General features: G+C 44.1%; 1 protein-coding gene across 2 annotated transcripts in view; it reads right to left on the bottom strand.

The window, feature by feature from the left end:
• Positions 1–401: 401 nt before the first annotated feature.
• BCL2L11 (BCL2 like 11) overlaps positions 402–19333 on the bottom strand; it is a 47151-nt gene continuing 28219 nt past the window's right edge. For both annotated transcript variants that reach the window (XM_030827770.1, XM_030827771.1), the window contains 2 exons: positions 18613–18716; positions 402–4723 (listed from right to left, as the gene is read on the bottom strand). In XM_030827770.1, coding sequence (XP_030683630.1) covers positions 4625–4723; positions 18613–18716 — 203 coding nt within the window. In that variant the 3' untranslated portion in view covers positions 402–4624. The remainder of the gene's footprint in view (positions 4724–18612; positions 18717–19333) is intronic.

The following is a 19333-nucleotide window of genomic DNA, read 5'->3' as shown; positions in this document are numbered from 1 at the left end:
CACGTTTGGGTGACCCCTTTGACCCTGAGCAGGTGCTGCAAACAGGCCCTTTCTATTATGGGGTTGATGGGGTAAGATGGCTGGGCACCTGCCATATCACTCAACACAGTGCAGAGCCGGCTCCTAATACACTTCCCTGCCCCCACAACTCCCCACCCAAGTGCTGAGTCATATCTGACTGTGCAGGCAGAATATTTTGTGCACCAGCCACATCGAAACTTCAAAGACTCGTTTGCTTTCTAGTGTACTGCACAGATTCGTCTTCAAGCAAAAATACATAAGAGCTACACACAGCTACATTTTATGACTGATAATAGCAGATGTGTGGGTGTGTACATGTTCATATATAATTTCAGCTGTTTCTCTGACATTTTGTGCAAACAAATCAAACGCTCACCAAAACTAGTTGAAAGTTTTATTTTTATAAAATTAACATAAAAGATTGTTTAAAAATCTGCAGTTATTTACAGCAGTATTGCACAAGTAAAGTGGCAATTACCCTGTCAAAATTCATCAGTGCAAAACACAAGTAAGCCAGGGAAACTGCAATACAAATGCTACATACGCTGGGTCCTAGAAAACAGGTTAGTGATGGATCAGTACAGACAGATCAGTGCTATTTATAAGTGGGTACCTGATGAGTTCTGATACAGTAACTAATGGTCACAGAATCTGGACATAAAACATGAGAGTTTCTATAGTCCGAAATTCCCAAATAAAAGTAGTCAAGTTACTTAGCTGGGAGCTTGACGATGCTTCTTACACACAATGCTGTTTACAGTAGACCCCAACTGATTTAGCGTCATGTGTAGACACGTTCCCCCCCACCCCACATGTGCATGTCAGCGGACACACACAGGCACCAGGCTAAATCAGCAGGGATGGCAGAACCACCTGCATGGAATCACCATGAAGTCTCCTTAAAGCTCCCGTGAGCTTTCACATCTTGACACCCAGTCCAGTGGGGCCCCAACCTCCCCTGAAGGAGATGGAGAATCGGAAGGAGGGCATCGACCCGAAGAAGCAGGCTGACCAAATGCAGTGACTGAATGAGTGGGGCGTGGGGAGAGCTGTACAGTTAATTAATTAGCTCCTGAAGACAAGTTAATCCAACCTCAAAGCACACAAGTCACACAGCAGGTGGGGGAAAACCCAACTACTCACAGTTGTCCACAAGGGGTTAGTGGCCTGAGGTGGTCCTTAGGCAGGAGCCACCTGTCCCACCTGTTCCCTTGTCCTGCCTGGCCCTAGCCCTGAACAACTGCAATGCAGCACCTCTGGAAGTGGCACATTTTAATTTTTTTCTAAACACTGAGTTGTCAGGGAAAAATTTTCAATAGAAAAATCCTTCCCACCTGCTGATAATACTTTGGTTTTTTTGTTTTCCTAAAGATAAAGCCTGGAGTCAGCAAAATTTGCTTGCATGATAAGCTAGTTGCTTTGGAACAAACAGAAGGTTGCTGGGTATTTCTTGGAGTAGAATTTTGTAGCCTGCCAGACTGAGTTTCTCACTGGCATCAAGCACACACTTCATCATAAGGGCGGCAAAGCCCAAGAATTGAAACCCACTTGACTGGAAATACCAGGACCCAAAGCTGGAGAGCCACCCTGGAGGACCATGTGGTCTGCAGTGAGCTCTCCAGTCACCCCCAACACCTCTCAGGAGTTAACTTCGTGGGATGGCAGGGGGGTGGGAGACAGGGATGTTAATACTTTTCAGAAATTAAGACATTAAATAAGCAGAAAATAAATATACAATATTTCTACAAGTTACAGCATTATGAAACAGTAGGACACATCACACAGAAAAATAATCTACAATATTTACAATCCTTGATTTTGAAAAAGTTTAGAAAAACAGTGATTTTTTTTTTACTTATTTATGCTGTACAAAATTTTACAAGAAAGGTAAAGGAAACACAATTGCACACAGACATTTGGCTCAGTTGGTAAGTAATATGACCTACGAATCTAATAAATACTCACAATATATACATTAAGAAGGGGAAACGGCAGACAATTGTATTCCACTATATTTTTTTAATCAGAAGGAATTTTAAACTTGATTTCTCCACAACCCCCACCCCCAAAATTCTTCATCAGCTGGTTTCTGGAAAGGACATCTGAAGAATCACTCATGAAACTATTTTTTGTGTTTATTGCGTTTCTGTGTTAAGTCACAGGACACTTTTTACAAACCTCACATAGGAAGAGGTTGTCAAGGCACAAAACCTGCATTAAGTTTCCAAAAAGGGGATTTAATTATTTTTTCTACAAAAACGTTTTTAAAAAAAGGTAAAAATGTATACCCACAGGAGGCATACTTTCTGCAGAGGCATCTTGATAACCAGATACATACAGTACAGAGACATCCAGTCATCGCTTTAAGTTCTGGTGCCAACAGCCTGTTCTTTAATACTCCTACAATTCATAGAATCTCTAATTTCCTCAGGAACTGTTTCCACAGCCAGCCTGGAGGCCACCAGGCCAGAGGGAAATGCGCTCGTGTGATGCACACAGCCCCTGGGCAGCACAGGGCAGGGCCTCCCGTGCCTGGCCCAGGGCTGCACCCAGTGTGTGCTCCAGGGGCTGCAGGGCTGAGGAAACAGAGTAAAGTGCTCTAGTCAGGAGACTGGCACATGAGTACAGCGATCCTGGGAGGGGGCGCCCAGATCCAAATACATCTTTGGTGTGTGTGTGTGTCCAGCAGGCCCACAGCTGCAATCCTACCACTGCTTGTAACCGTGGGCTTTGTGTGGCCCTACAAATGGGCTCGAGACACATCAGGGAACAAGCTGAGCTCCAACACAGCTTTAAAAATAAGTCAAAGTCCCAAGGAGATTCTTGGGGAAAGGAAATTTTTTAAAGTAAGAGTATTTGGAATGAAATCATCTCTACCTAAAGGAAAAAGTGAATATGCAATATATACATATATATTTTTTAAATTATGAAGATACAAATGTTTAGATTTTTCCACCTAATTTAAATAACGTGAACATGCTGGCTCTTCTATTGGGCAAAACACTAGTTGCTGGCACTGCTGACTCATTTGAAAATTTAGTTATTTCTTTTAAAAGTTGTTTAATGATTGGAGTTTTCAAAAATTTTAAGAGTTACAGAGTTCACAGAATTGTCTTCCCTCCTCACTTTCACTGCTCCCTAACCTGACTCTTTCTTAGGTCTCCCTGGGTGTCTGCTGCCTCTGAAATGACTGACCAGTGTGTGGCTTCCTTCCATTGCACTCATAAGGAGCAGGCACAGAGAAAGAGCACCCTCACTACACGGCTGGGGGCACGAGTGGCCTGACAATATCCAACTGTCCTGGAAGAATGAAAAAAACAGACTTCTGCCCAGAATTCTTCTTCTATGGTGCTGGTGGAAGTGGGATGAAGCCTATGTTTCAAAGTGAATTTAAAGGAGTGAGGCTAGTGGACTGTGAGTTGGACTAAAATGCAGGAGGCCAAGCAAATGGCCATCAGAAGCCCTGTCCCAGGCCTGTGCCAATTCCCATGAGGGTGTGAGCTGGATGCTGCAGCTGGACTCTGCTGTAATGGACACAGTGGCCCTCTGGGACCTGATGCTGACAGTGCATCCTGTGACCATGGGAAAGCCTGCAACCAGAAAAGCCAGCAGCACAAAGGGGCGTAGCACTTGTCTGTTGTTATTACTGCTATTGCCTCTTCACAATACTTCCCAATAACATGCTCATTGAAATGGAATGAAAACCAACACCAAATGCTTCCCAGTTAATAACAGATCGCTCAAACTGTGCAAGACACAGGCAGATACTAACTCTTGTTCTGACTCAATTTCACTTTATCATGAAAATACACTGGACCAAATCTATGCATCTGAGTCCAGACTGGAGGTGCATCACAAAAAGTGATGAGGAAAGACGCAAAAATAGTCTGAAATTTTGCCACAGATGCAACTGAATTTATAAAGGTACGTAAATATTTACAAATGGGACTGGCATATCCATGCAGGCTGACAACAGACCCTCTGCCCTTTTAATCAACTGATTAAATCAAAAGAACTCTTTTGGTATTAAAAATAATTTAAAAAGGTCAAACAGGCAATAGTAGGGAAGGAAGGGAGTATATCACACCTCTCCCTGTTTAAAAATTCTGTAATCTCTAAAAATAAACTAAGGCAGCTTTTTAAGTTAGCTGGCTCAGTTTCTACTGCAGGGTTTACATAATCCCCTGAGAATAGGCCATAGGTTCTTAAAATTTTAATACAAAAATTATTCACAAATTGGTTAAAAAGTTTCCATTTCCTTTTTGAAAAACCTTATTGAAGGTGAGGGGGAAAATACACTGCATGTAAACACCATTCTTACACAAAATCCTGCTCCAAAAAACCATGGTTTGTACATTAAAAAGCAAAGAATGCTCCTTCCTTTACATTCACAACAAACTTCCATTAGAAATTCTGCTGTGTGGTGATGAACAGAAAGGTAGTCCCATCCAGCTCGGTGTCTTCTGAACATGTCACCTGCCCCTCCACGAGAGAACCTCTGGCTGCCTAATAATGGCACCAGCAGACCGCGGTGCTGGGTCTTGTTGGTTGGAACAAGCAAAATGTCTGCACGGAGCCGTAGCTCGGCTCCGCAAAGAACCTGTCAATGCATTCTCCACACCAGGCGGACAATGTAACGTAACAGTCGTAAGATAACCATTCGTGGGTGGTCTTCGGCTGCTTGGTAATTATTCAAAAATACCTGAAACAACAAAAGGAAAGCTTCTTAGTTTCCCCCTAGTTTGGGGGTGGGGAGGGGTGGGAGCCCATATTTAAGCGAACAACCAATCCCATCTTAATCACTATGAAAGGCACCTCTTCAAGAGCACTGACACAAAGCATGATTCCTCCCCGAGATTGTGAAGAAAACTTGTTTTCATTTCCCTGCAAAGGGTAAGACATCCCTACATAAAAGGCAGGCATACCAATGATTTACTCCTTAAAAGAGAAAAAAATAAATAAAAGGCACCCAAAAGAATGTTTGAAAAAAAGAGGATGTAAAGCAACTATCTTACCACCCAAGTTAATTGACATTCAAATATGCTGCAGATTCCCCCAGGGGTGAATTTCTGGTAGCTGTAATTTATTTGAAAAACCCGTGATTTGAAGTAATCTGCCCTAAGAAGCTAAATAAAAGTCGCGCAGTGATGCGCCATCGTGCCTCTGGCTGCTTGGCTACGATAAACACTGTGACCCAGAGGGGTGCCCATGGTCACAGACACAGGCAATGTCAACCCCCATCCTCCCACCCTCTCGGTATGGGGAGGAAAGAGCAATCCAGAACATAAAAAAAGCCTCTGTGCCAGTGACCAGCATATGTTTGTTACAAGCTGAGAAACTGTTCAAAAAGAAATCACCAGCTTATTCAATGTTTTCAGGGTCCTCAGGTCTTCCACAGCGCCCACTTTCAGGTTCTAATCCATTTTGTGGGTAAGTGCAAGGTATAAACTCAGAGTCACCAAAGGTGGCGGCAACACAACACATCAACCTTGACGCCATGAGCTACAACCTGGTTCACTGTTCAAGTCTGAAATCTGCCCTGGACATTTCTTAATGACTAATCCACACGAGACGGGGCTACGTGACTGTCTCTCCACAAACCCCCTTATCATTGGGTGAGGGATACCTCCAACACACCGTCGTGGGAACCACCGGCTATGAATCAGGCTGAGACAACTGTCCCCTCAGACCCCGAACAGCCCCCACAGACACCAGCCGCAGCTGCAGCTCCACTGTTTACACAAGCTCTGCCGCGCTTGTTTGACAGAATGGGATTGTGATAAGGCCAGGGCATTTCCCCTTTTCCTTCCATAACAAGATTGGAGGAAATCAGCTTTATGTAAGCAATTCCTGTAGAGGCACTCTGTAACCACAGTCTGTGATTTTTATCTGTTTTACACACAAGATTGCTTTGTTTTGATTTAACTTTCAAAATTACTTTGCTGCCTCTGTGTGAGAATAATTTAGGGGAAGGTTAATTTTAGTGTAGACTAATATTAATGGGTTGAAAGAGACTTATTCAAAATAAAACCACAAACTTACTAAAATGAAGAAAGTGTATGCTGTGATGGGCTAAGTAATCAATCCAGGCAGAGAAGTTTTGTGCCAACCTGGTGTCATTGCCATGCTTGGTGTGGCCAGAAAATGGGGCTGACTGGGTGTCCACAGTCAACAGGACACCAATGATGGGGCTGGGTCAACATGAAGGGCAGACCTCAACTGCTGACACTTGGTAAGTTTCATATTCCAGCACTGGCAGTGTCCAAGGGAAGAAATCTCCTGCCCACTCTTTGAGGACAGCAGGAGGCTGTGACCAAGCTTAAGTAGAAGTCACCTCACGAGAGAATCTTTCCAAGGTTTTTAGAGTTCCGCTTTCATCTCAAATGTAAAGGATATGGGGTATTCAAAGACATGCTGGAGAGGGTGGGGAAAATGCAGGAAATTTTGGCAAAAGTTACACCCAATCCCTGACTCATGAGAAGATGCTACAGCATCCCAGTCTGCAAGGGTGCGGGGATGCCTGCCCTCTCAGGTGGTGGGCATGACAACATGGCACACGCTTTTAAGCTGACAAGCAATTGCTTTTGGACGACATTCAACAGAGGAAGCCATTACCACGGATTCAAAGAGCTGTGCCAGCCCAGAAAGCATTTGACAGCTGGCACGGCTGGCTGGAGCTGCTGTTGGCTCGAAGCGTATGCCCGTACTGCAAAAGACAGCTGGAGGATGGGCAACCCCTACCTCTGCAGACTGGCTGCCCTCTAATACCTGAAGCCATAAAAATTACTGTGGCTTATAGTCGGGGCCTGGTGACACTAAACTGGGGCAAGTGGCCAAAAGCTGCAGCGGGGCAAAGACGCAGAACTAGGACTGATGGCTCAACGCTGCTCAAAGCGCCAACAGCTTCAGCCAGCTCCAGTGAAATCTCCCTGCGATCTAGATACTGAGGAACGGCTGCTACAATTCAGCTCCTAAACCAGGGCCTTTGGTTTTGGGGTGGTGTAAGGGGTCAGGAGGGAGTCTAAAGCAATTAGAGAAAGCCCCCTAAGATGGAATGTACCGGTGAAAGGTCAAAGTAAGGGCACACCCAGTGGCTTCTGGCCAGGGTAGCACATCTAAGATGGAATTGGAAAGTCAGGACTAAAAATGACAATCCCTGTATTGTAGGGGAGTTGCCAGTTAAAGGCAAGTATGACACTAAGACTGAGCCAGGAGCTGTCATTTGCAGTGTGAGTGGTCCCTCGCATCTAATGTGGGCTAAGACAATAAACACACCCGTAAGAGGAGCATCAGCAGCCATGCCTGGACCGTCTTCCCGAGACCTGCTGTCTGCAGAGCTCGCCTCCCGCCTAGTGTCCAATAAGTCTGTGTCTGCTACAGTGGTTCTTAATCAGGTGGAAGTGTATCAAAAGTGCATTTAAGTTCTGCCACTCCCAAACTGGGTAATATAAAAAAGACAGACTGTCTTTCCTGATTAAAAGCATTTTTTTAAAAAACTATTAAAATAAATACAATCAGGGAAGATGCTCCACTCCCTCATGAAACTTCTGGGTATCCTCCTCTTTATGGGCTGAACTGTAAACTGTGTCCCCTCAATTCATCTGTTGCAGTCCTAACCCCCCGGACCTCAGACTGTGACTGTAAGTGAAGACAGGGTCATCAATAAGGTGATTAAGTTAAAATGAGGTCACTGCGGGGTGGGCTCTAATCCAAGGTGTTCTTATAAAAGACAATCAGGACACAGAAACCCACGGAGGCAGACCACGTGAAGACACAGTGGATGATGGCATCTACAGGACTGGAGGCTAAGTCGGCCCCATGATCACAGACTTCCAGCTTCCAGAACTGAGAAAAATAAACTCCTGTTGTGTGAGCCACCCAGTCTCTAGAACTCTGCACAGCAGCCCTAGCTGACTAATACACCCTTTCACTGATATTCTCAGTCTGTCACTGAGATGCTGTCAGTCTGTTTGAGTGAAAACAATCCTTCTTACAGAGTTGGGTAACTCTGTTTTAGTCTAAATTGCAAAAATACTTTAGAAAGATATAGTAACTCATTTGGGTGAAGGAGATTAAAGACCAAATTTGCTAGTAAGTTACAACTGAAGTGACCATATACTACAGTTCTCTCCTCTCTCACCCTTTCTCTACACAGACACACATACACACAATCACAAGTGCACAAAGAGGAGGGCCCCACCCAGTTGGGTACTGTGATCTCCATAGCCTAAATCAAGAGCTATATGAGGACTGGGTTACCTGGAGGTAACTGCCTTTTGCGGCCATCCCATCTGTCCAGAAGATGACTCCTTCAACATTCACAACCTTGTGCGTCCCTCCAGGAACCAGTTCCTGACAGCCCCTGCCCCTCTCAGGGTAGGGGGCTCCAGTGGCCCTGTTGCTGACCGGCATGGGGTGGGGGTCTGACTTCAAGGCACGTGTCTGTGTACCCACTAGGTCTGATGGTAATAGCTGTGTCGCCAGCACAAAATAGTAAACAAGATAATAAAGTAAGGACAATACAGAGGCAAATAAAATGAGAGGGAAAAAAACCACTGGCCAGAGAGGAAGTGGGGGAGCCAGGGCAGGACGGCACCAGGGTGAATCCCCACATCGAGCCCCAAAGGAAGAGGAGAATTTCTTAGAAGGACAAGAGGAGAATGGGCAGTGCAGGTGGAGAGAGAAGCTGGGCAGAGGCAGCAAGGCCAACAGGCAGAAGGGGCCAGCAGTTCAGTAAAGATAATCTAAGTAGTGGGTAAGTATTTATCATAAACCAGAAGGAAAAATATGCCAAGTTGCAGGATTGCTCCCCCATAGACTGTGCCCTCTGAGTGTAGAGGCATAGGATTCTGTCTCTACAAGTTTCCTCAGCATAGACTTAGGCAGTCTTTCTCTGAAGATATGAACAATGCCCTTTGAGATGGTGTCGAGCATTCAACAGGGAATTCCTAAATAGTTCTTCACATGTCCCCATGACACCAGATGGCACAAGCTCATCTGGGTGGCAACTGGGGAGGAGCTGAGCCACAGGAATGCCCTAGCGTGGGGTTCCTGCTGCCTTGCCAGGGGCTGGCACTGCCACTGCAGCCAGGAACGTTAAGTGCAGGGCAGGAGAATCTTCAATTTACACTTGGGATGACCAATTAAGTTAATGGAATTTAATGACATTCTAATGCCAAAATAACCACAGAACAACACTCTCTTGCTCAGTCCAGGGAAGCAGATGCTTGGAAAACAATAGAGGCCCTGGCCCCAGGGAACTGGTCAGGTTGAACACCAGACACCTATAGAATGCAGCTTTGGATTCCGCTTCACTCTCCAACAGCGAGAGGAGTCGCACCTTTGAAAAGCTGCCTAGGGCACTCCAGGCCTTTAGACTTTGTGTGCCCAAGCTTGGGGATGGAAGAACTGCCATGGCCACCACTAAATGAAATAACCTAGCCCATGCTTTTCAGTCCCTACAACGACCCTGAGTGCCAGGGTAGCATTCCTTATGCTGTTTTGCAGCCAGTGACTAAGAGGTCAAGCAAATGACTCAAAGGGCAGCTCAAGACAGTGACAGGACAGGACGGGTACTCTTGGCCCACATGAAGATGGAATGCCAGAAGCAGGAAAGAAGTTAAACGAGAGATCTCAGGCCAGCATCTTCCCTCCTCGCAAGCCCTGTGCCTGTGCCTGTGCCTGTGCTGGGAAGGGCCCGTTGCTCCTCAGACCTGAAGGGGGCCTTGTTTCAGGCTGAGCTGAGGCCACAGAGGTTCTGGAGTGAGAACTGAGAATCACTAAGTGATTCCTACAGTGCAGCTCAGAATACAGCCCACTCATCCATGCTCCAAAGGCAGGGCTGACACTCACTGGGCCAAAGGACTCAGTAAGTACAACACAGACCTAGACATAGCATGGCTCAAGGGGGACTTAAATTTAAAAAGCACAAATGTGTATAACACAATTTAAAAAAAAGGTTGAGATCAGACATGACATCAAGGAGTTATCCTGGGAACCAGGGGTGAGATGTGCTGTAAGAGAGACACAGTTTAGTTAAGAGTTCCCTGGCAGTCAAAGCAACAAGGGAAAAACGACAATTTCATTGTCATATCAAAGCAAGCTCAATTCCTAATTCTAAGAGGCATTCAAAAACAAGGTATACCTATAGAACTCTGAGATGCACAGGAATTTAACTTACTCAAAAACTTATTTCTTACAGAATTTCAACACTAAAGGTGTCCTGAAACTTATTTTATATATATAGTTGTTTATATATATACTATAAATTATTATATATTATACATTATATATAATAGGAGGCTGAATTTTGGACTGTGAGACCAGGAAGGACAGAGGGAACCTCTGCTCCAGGCTCAGGCAACTGAGGAAGCAGTCTCTCTCTGGTTGGTGTCTGATCCCCACAGGCTGCAGAAGAGAGGGCGTGAGAATACCCAGGGGCCGTCACGGCATCTTTAGAGTCACTCAGGTGGCAGGTTGGGACACGGAACTAGGAGTCGCCCCCCTGATTCTGTTAGAACTACCACTCCACTACCTGTTCATAACCCAGCAGTCTAAACAGCATTTTAACTGGCAACTGAGTGACACAGAGGTCAGAGAGAAAAAGGCCCAGCACATAGCTGAGCGTGAAGTGGAGCTCTTCAGGAAGATCTGGTCTCTCTCCACTTTCAGACCAACAACCACAGTCAAATGGCAGCTAAGCTGGTATTTCAGGGCTGGTTCCATATGCATGCTGTTTTCAGGTGTCAGAGGAGATTGCTACAATACTGCCCAACACCAAATCCACTTTCTATTCATCACCAAGGCAACAGGGATATTTGCATAGCTTGTGCCTGCTGCGCTTTGATGTCACCACAGCTGGGGAAAGGGCACTGGGAAGTTCCCTCCCAGATGCATGGTACCTTCACCCCAAACCAGGAGAGCACTCTCCCCTAGCGTTACAAAGCTATGGGTGCGGCAGCTGATCTGCTATGGTGACAATGTGGTCTTCAGAAGTCAGATAAAAACTACATTTGCATAAACCAAACTTTTATCCTATTTTTGACACACTATTTCAAAGAAATTATGATAGTTAAGGCTTCTTATGAGACAAATCTCTTCTCCAGTGAATGTCCAGGTGAGGCTGTGCACTGAGGCTCTTCAGGCAGCACAGCACAGCCCTCCACTTGGTAGGTCTCTAGCCTGTCAGACTCCAGACCTGGTGCTGGCTAAAGTGGGGAACAACTCCCGCCTGCCACTTCTGAAATAGTCAAGTGTTCTACGGCCAACCACAGAGAAGACACAGATTGTTCTGACATCTGTGTGAGGCAACAGTAGTTGGAATATTAGATTCAGAGAAGAAACACACTGTTCCAAAATGTTCCAGCCTCAGAAAAAAGCTAAGTGAGACATAACATAGTTTAACCACAACTAAAACCTCTCCACTTTGTTTCAGGTGGAAGTCTCGTGAAGGATGATACGAGAAGCTTATTATTTTTGAACGTCTGCAGTAGGACCAAGCCTTAGTTTGTGTGCATCTTCATTTCCTCCTCAAGAGATTTAAAAAAAACCCCAGTTAGACGTGCCTAAGTCCCCTTCCAGGCACCTGCATCTCCTTCCTCATGGTTATGTGTTAATGGCCTTGATCCAGAGCTGCAAGGCAGCCCTGCAGGTGTAGGCACCTGCCAAACAGATGAGCACTCACACGTGGTGCAAACAAGCACAAGTCCTTTAGCCCGATGCCCACCCGGCCATTTAAACACACACCAGTGCCTCAGCCTCATCTCATATTTGCCTACACCCAGACACAGCACGTGCAGTAGGGTCAAACACACAACTTGTTTAAAAAGCAGTTCCAGAGTATTTAAAAGATAGACAGGTGAACAGAGTTCCTGGCATCTCCCTTTCTAAACGCTGAAGACCCATTGAAAAATGTTTCAATTACAGTTCAAAGTGAGAGGAAACAGAACTATGATAACAGGTGATAATAGCAATTTTCTAGCTCCATCTCTAAATGTTCTTACTTAATCTTCACTACATGCCTAAGGGATAGACCAGAAAATGGGCCTCCTAAAGGTTAAGGGTAGAGCCAGGGTTCTAGGTCTGACCCCAAAGTCCCCACCCTTCTCTGTGAGTCATGTTTTCCTACAAGATCACACTTTGGCTTCAACGAGTAACAGAAAGCGCTTGTTTGGAAAACCAGCAATCCATAGTCCACACAATCCCAGCCACATGTTCTCCTGGAAGTCTGAGGGGAAGAACCAAGGAGATCATCACCTCTGGCCATTGTACTTGTGGGATGGAAACGGGGTGGTCTAAGACAGGCAAGGAAGGCTCCTAAACCCAAACACTGAGCTGCCTCCTGCAGCTCTAAGGAAAACTCTTGCTGAACCTGAAAACTGTGCCACTGATCAATGGCAGGTACCAATTTATCTAAGCTCCCATGACTGCTTTTGTTATGAAAACTGACATTCTATAAACTCATGTGAGTGAAGTGTGGGGTAACCTATCATTGCATGAGTTAGGTCTAATTTGAATTTAATACCTGATGTGCAGATTTCCACGATTCTTTTCACAGCCAGTAACAGAAGGCAACTTCTTTTACTAAACTCCAACATTCAATTAATGAAGATCTCCAAAGTATGCTGAGAATACACATGCTTGGGTTTGTGTTCAGTTTGTGCAATTACGAAGCAGGATAAACTTTAGTCCTTGCCTTTGTATATTATTCACAGAAGAATGACTACCATTTATAAAAACAAGAATGAGATAGCACTGGGGATTTCACTTCTCAAGAAGGAGAGCATGTAAGTATTTCAAATTCATACAGAGTACAGGAAAATGCTAATGTAATGACACGTTAAATTCTTTCCATCAAAATCAGTCTGCAAGTCACCTTCTCAACTCTACTTTGTCTGATTCAGGGCTAGATTTTGGTCTACATGCACTTCAATCAATTCATGTCTGCACATGCCCTGGACAGAGTAGGAAGTAGGCAGTGTAAACAAAAGATCACTGTTTCTTGTAATCAAACAATGAAAGGGTTTTCATCCACTGCAGCCCACCACCAGGACATGCCCAGGTCACAGTTAGCCAAGAGCAGTGTTCCTGCACATGGAGTGACTTGAGCTGGACAACCTGACTGTGAAGAACCTAGAAGCCACAGAAGGTAAACAACTCCAGCTTCAGTATTAGGGGTGATGGAGGGGAAAGAGGGAGGCATGTTGGTTGCAGAATGGGTCCAGTTATTCCAAGAGCAAGCATTTTTACATTCTAAGGGCTTCTGATTGCAGCCCCGGCCCATGGTCATGACTCCCACCCAAATAGACACTATCCTTCCAGTGCCTCTGTTCCACATATACAGAGGATTGCAATCTACACTTGCTGGCACTGCATCCAGCAGATGAATCGGCACATGCACTCACATAGTTTGGGTGATGAAAGAAACCGGCAACGGCTACTGAAGAACAGTCTGGCTGTCTTGGGCTGACACACTCACTTACGAGGAAGAGAAGGTGCAGGCTGCAGAAATACAAACACTGCACTACTCAGGTAAAGGCAAGCTGCTCACTTTCTCACAAATTCCAAAATAAAGATTTAGCTTCTCAGAGAACTTCTCTTCCCTCCATGCCCATTAACATCTCTGTGCTACCTAGCCTTTACCAATAGCCTCCCTACTCTCCACTAAGAAGTCTCACAAGCTTGGAGTCTTAAGAGTGCCCTGCACAGCAGACCTGCATAGGAAGAGCTGTGAGGGTCAGTGGCCCTCTGGCCATAGTTCATTCTGCAACAAATTACTTTTAAGAGCTCCACGACCTTCACAGCCCCTGGGCTTTGTCCCACAACTGGTTCTCCCTGTGCCTGCACTACTGGTGCCTCCCGCCAAATCTTTAAGAATCTGAGCATCAAAATAAATATTGAGAGTAACGCACTGCAGCCCACTGAATAAAACAGGAATCCATGAATCCAAGTTGTTATACCAAATAACTACCTAAGAGAGAAAGGAAAGCTCTTCGTCCTTTATAAGCTCTGTCCTATTACAAATGGAAAAGTACTAACTTCAAGTGGAAGACACCACCTTGGATCAAAGTGAACCTCATCAGTAACAGGACAAATGGACATATTGTGCCTCCTGCTGTGCCACACTGAGGACACATCACCTCTGGAGTGCTCCTGTCAGAAATGCAAAACCTGAGTCTCATCATGCAGAAATATCAGATAAATCAAATTCAGGGAGTCTGTAAATTACAACTGCCCTGATCCTTCAAAAATGTCACTGTCATAAAAGACAAAGATAGAGGAACGGTTCCAAATTAACGGAGCCAGAGGTAAGACACCTGAATTCAATGCATGATCCTGCATTGGCTCTTGGGCCAGAAAATACATTTTTTCTTTTTTTCTCTGAGAAGGGCATTGTTGGGACAAGTGGTAAAATCTGAATAAGGTCCATAGATCAGATAATAATTCTGTAACACTATTTGTGAATTTTGATAATTACACTATGGTTACATAAGGGATTACTCCTATTTTGGGGAAATATACACTGAAGTATTTTTAGTGTAGGAAAAGCAGTATCATGTCTGTAGTTTTTTTCTGACATAAATTGTACATGTGTGCAAAGAGGGAAAACATGAAAACAAGTGGGGCAGACATAAAAGGGTGGTTCTTTGTGTTATTCTTGCAACATTTTTGTAAGTCTGAAATTATTTCAAAATGAAGTTACCAAAATCCACTGGAGTAGTAAAACTCTGACTGAATAGAGGGGCCAGGCCGTTCAGCCTGGCAGGGTCACCTGGGAATGACACTGCATCAGGAGAGAAGAGGGGACATGCACTGGGACTTTGCGCTCACCTGTGCCTCTCTCACCTCCTCCTTCAAGGATTCAGCCTCCACAGCTCCGTCTCAAATGCTTCCCCACTGCCCTTAAGTGGACTGAATACATGACAACTACACGACAACTTCCTCTATTTCTCTAACTGGAAAAATGGGAAAATATCCTGTCAGGCTTCGCAAGGCTCATGGCAATAAAAGACTAACACTTTAGACAAGCCATTGTAATAGCATTAAGCAAATAAAGACAGTCAACATTTAAAAGGTTAATATCCATCCTAAAGCAGTGCAGTGAGATACACTCGCTTGCCAAGAGAGGATAATTCCCTTGTGCAGACAGCAGGTAATTTGAATTCATTATTTCCCAAAACGGCCTCCCATTACCTTCCCAGATTTCTGCCCCCAATATTAAACAATGGACCATTAAGTGTGATTCCAGACAATGGACTGTTTTTAATCTAACAAGTATCAAGACGGGTGTCTGTGGCTTTGAAGATCACGGTGTCACTATCCAGAGTATTATCCAGTGTTTTGAACTATTTTTTTTTTTTTTTTTTTAGATGGAGTTGCTCTTGTTGAGGCTGGAGTGCAATGGCGCAATCTCAGTTCACTGCAACCTGCGCCTCCCGGGTTCAAGCAATTCTCCTGCCTCAGCCTCCCGAGTAGCTGGGATTACAGGGCCCACCACCACACCCAGCTAATTTTTTGTACTTTTAGTAGAGATGGGGCTTCACCATCTTGGCCAGGTTGGTCTTGAACTCCTGACCTCAGGTGATCCACCTGCCTCGGCCTCCCAAAGTGCTGGGATTACAGGTGTGAGCCACCGTGCCCGGCCTTGTGTTTTGAGCTATTTATAAAATCTGAATATATTTACCTTTGTTTTAGAAGAATTGGGTTATAATCTAGAATCTATGCCTACTCCTTCCCCCCAATATCCCAGCCTAGTAACAAAGCTGAAGTCCTTTAATTATTTGTGACTGTATTTTTGCACTGAATTATTTTTAAGATATGCAAAAGAAGATGCACAATGACAAAACCTTGTAAATACTGCAATCAGACAAATTTATTTTACCAAAAGCATGGGAACAATAGGTTGCATCTTATTGGAAACACAGACATGACCATCTTAAACATATGCTTAAACATTAAACTGTGAAATGACATTGGGAGAAGAGGAGGGGAGGCAGGCTATGAACCTGTTAGGTGCTACTAACACATCCTCAACAGAGAAGCAAGGTAACAAAGACAACCCAGCAGCCTAGGTTTCATTTGCATGTGACTCAAACTATTCCCCACCTTGACAGCCTTTGCAAGAGGATGGCTGGGGACTGGGATGCACTCCAGTCCCCACGCCAGCCTTAGCCCATGTCTTGTCACTGACCACTCATGGCAGCCGTGGAGGTGCATCCACCAGGTCCATCTGGGCAGGCCCACAGGAAAGCCTTGTGGAGTCATGCATTCATACTGCATGCTTTAAAGAGAAACTTGTATAATATCCTTTAACACATCCAGCTCTGTGGTCAAAATCTCTAACAGAATCCGTGAGAATGTGAGAGCTTATCTCAGTACCTAGATCTCTTGGCAGCAGGAGGACACTGTGGGCACCAGGCAAGGCCTACTGCTGCCTGTCTCTCTCAGGCAGCCCCATCTAAGGCAGATCCTGCCCCGAGGGTGTCTACAAAGCCCCTTCCAGACGGGAAGGAGACAGGCCTAGGGGATGGTCAGTTCATCACCTAGGTTCAGAGATGTCTCCATACCCATCAGAAATGATCTGTCCTGTTGGATTCTAGACACAATCCCAGAATCGGGACTCGAGTGTATTCACCTACCCTCTTAAAGGGACTCATGTCCTCCCCACTTTCATCCTGAATACACTGTGGTCCCACTTCTCACCAGTTCTTTCTAGTCAATCGATACAGCCACATCCAGTCACACACAGGAACACCAAAATCCCTTTAGGTAAACCAACACAGAAGAACTGGAGGGAATGGTTACTTCAGTGACAAGTTATAAAACCAACCAAACTTCCAAAAAAAATTACCATTTCAGATCTAGGCTGGAAAGGAACATATGTTCTGTGAACTGGTTTATGTCAGGTGGAGGATGCCAGGAGTTTTGCCAGCTTAAGACAGTATTTTAAGAAATTCTTAAGTCCATCAATGTCACACTTCCCATTTTACAACAGAATCACTACTACAGCACACTCCTCAAACACCCCCACAGAAAGGTAGGAAGATTCGATGTGTGTTTTAAAACATCCTTGACTCTTACAGAAATTCCATACCGAAGAACTGAAAGTGTCCTTTGTAATGGGAAAATGTCTATTTGTCTAAAAGAAGCCTAAAACACATTGTATAAAGGCAGAAAAATAGTAATTCAAAGGTAAAATCCATTTACTTAGCAACAATTAACTAAGCATGACCTCCCCTAGAAGAGAAAACAGATTAAAAAAAAACTTTAAGAGGTACTTATATGAAACAACAATGTTCAGAAAAAAAAGAGCTAGAAGAGAAGGGGTAAGAATAAATGATATTAACAACTATAACATTTTCCACAAAATAAGAATTAGTGTCTTCTTTTTGGATGAATCAACTGAATACCTTTAAATGAGGTGTTTAAAACTTTGTGAACAAGTAAATACACTATATCACACATTTGCTAGTGTACCCTTTAGCAGAAGCAGTCACAGGTGTTCCCAATGGTACTAACTCCTGGAGTCAAAGTCTACACATTTAAAAATGTCTCCCATGTGGCCAGGCGCAGAGGCTCACGCCTGTAATCCCAGCACTTTGGGAGGCCGAGGCAGGCAGATCATGGAGTCAGGAAATCGACACCATCCTGGCCAACATGGTGAAACCCTGTCTCAACTAAAAATACAAAACTAGCTGGGTGTGGTTGCGGGTGCCTGTAATCCCAGCTACTCAAGAGGCTGAGGCAGGAGAATCACTTGAACCTGGGAAGCGGAGGTTGCAGTGAGCTGAGATTGCGCCACTGCACTTCAGCCTGGTGACAGAGCAAGACTCCGTCTCAAAAAGAAACAAACAAACAAAAGTCTCCCATGTGAAAAAGGTGTCCAAATGGTCACCTATATTGCCCCCCAGGTAAAACAAACAAAAAACACTGCTTCTACTAACTACAGAAGATGACACAGGCTAAAATTTTTTAAAAATCAAGAACATAGCTCAGAATAAGTGGCAATTATCTATAATATAAAGTTTTTATAGCCCAAATTACAGGCTATTGATTAGTTGCCTCCTAATACATTTCAATAATTAAATGTCCAAAGACAGCAATGGGCTCTGCAAGGGCAATGGCTACCTGCTTACTCGGGTCACCCTGCAAATTGCAGGAGAGTCTTTTACATGAGTGCTGGCATCACTCCCATGCGCTAAGTGACAAAAGATGTTGTTTAAAAATTACCTTTAACTTTGACCTAAAATGCACAAGGGGAGTGCAGAAACACTACATGGATTGAAACCTATGTTAATAATATTTCTAGACTATCTCAAAGTCTATAAATAATCCCTTTCTTAGCATTGTTTTAAAGTCTGTGCTCATAAAACTCCTTTGCTGCCTCCTACTGTATTATTTTATTTAAGTGCCATTACTTAGTCATAAAACAAATGAAAAATGGGAAAGGAGAAACAATGAAAGGTCACAAGTAGGCAACAGTATTCATTTCCAGAATTAGCATGTAGTTACAAGTCACTTTGTCTTGTTTAAAAAATATGGTGTGGAAGGGGAGGGTGTGAGCAGAAAAGGGGGTAAAGAAAACATCATTACCCTCCTTGCATAGTAAGCGTTAAACTCGTCTCCGATACGCCGCAACTCTTGGGCAATCCATATCTCCGGGCGCATATCTGCAGGTTCAGCCTGCCTCATGGAAGCTGCATCAGAACAAAACAAAACAAAAATCAAATTGTGGTCCATGGATCACTGGGAAAGTTCCAAAGATAAGTCTCTAGAGGCAAGCCCATCTCACACACTTTCACATTTCTGGGAGCTCCCTGACTTCAAGAACTACAGCCATGTATTAAAGATTAGAGTGGCAGAGTCTTCTACATAACTCTGGTTAAAGAATAAGAGATATAGAATAAAATTTCCTTTTTCAAAACTGGAGATTCAGAATTCCAAGAACTGAAAACATTCCGACCCATTCATACACACTTCCATTTCAAGAAGTTACTCACAAGAAAATGGAAAATACTGCCAAAGAAATATGCTTGAAACATAATTATAACATAACAATTTAGTTTTCAGTAAAATAATCATTCTGATCTTATTACAAGGTAAATATTCCTATATAACTTTCAAACATCGTCTAAAAGCATGAGGTGAAATGGCTGTCCCATTCAAAGCAAAATAAGCGAAACCCTGAGAAACCTGAATGAGTTGGTTTCCATGAAAGTAGGTATAATGATACAGACAGCCGTCTTCAGAAGGGCTACCCCAGGGCCAAATGAAAGCATAATTGCATGTTTTGTCTCAATATTAATGCAGCCAA

The sequence above is a fragment of the Nomascus leucogenys genome, chromosome 14 (assembly GCF_006542625.1).
Source record: "Nomascus leucogenys isolate Asia chromosome 14, Asia_NLE_v1, whole genome shotgun sequence".
In the NCBI taxonomy this organism is placed as follows: Eukaryota; Metazoa; Chordata; class Mammalia; order Primates; family Hylobatidae; genus Nomascus; species Nomascus leucogenys.
Note: the sequence above shows the minus strand (reverse complement) of the source record. Positions and strands in the feature narration are given on the sequence as shown.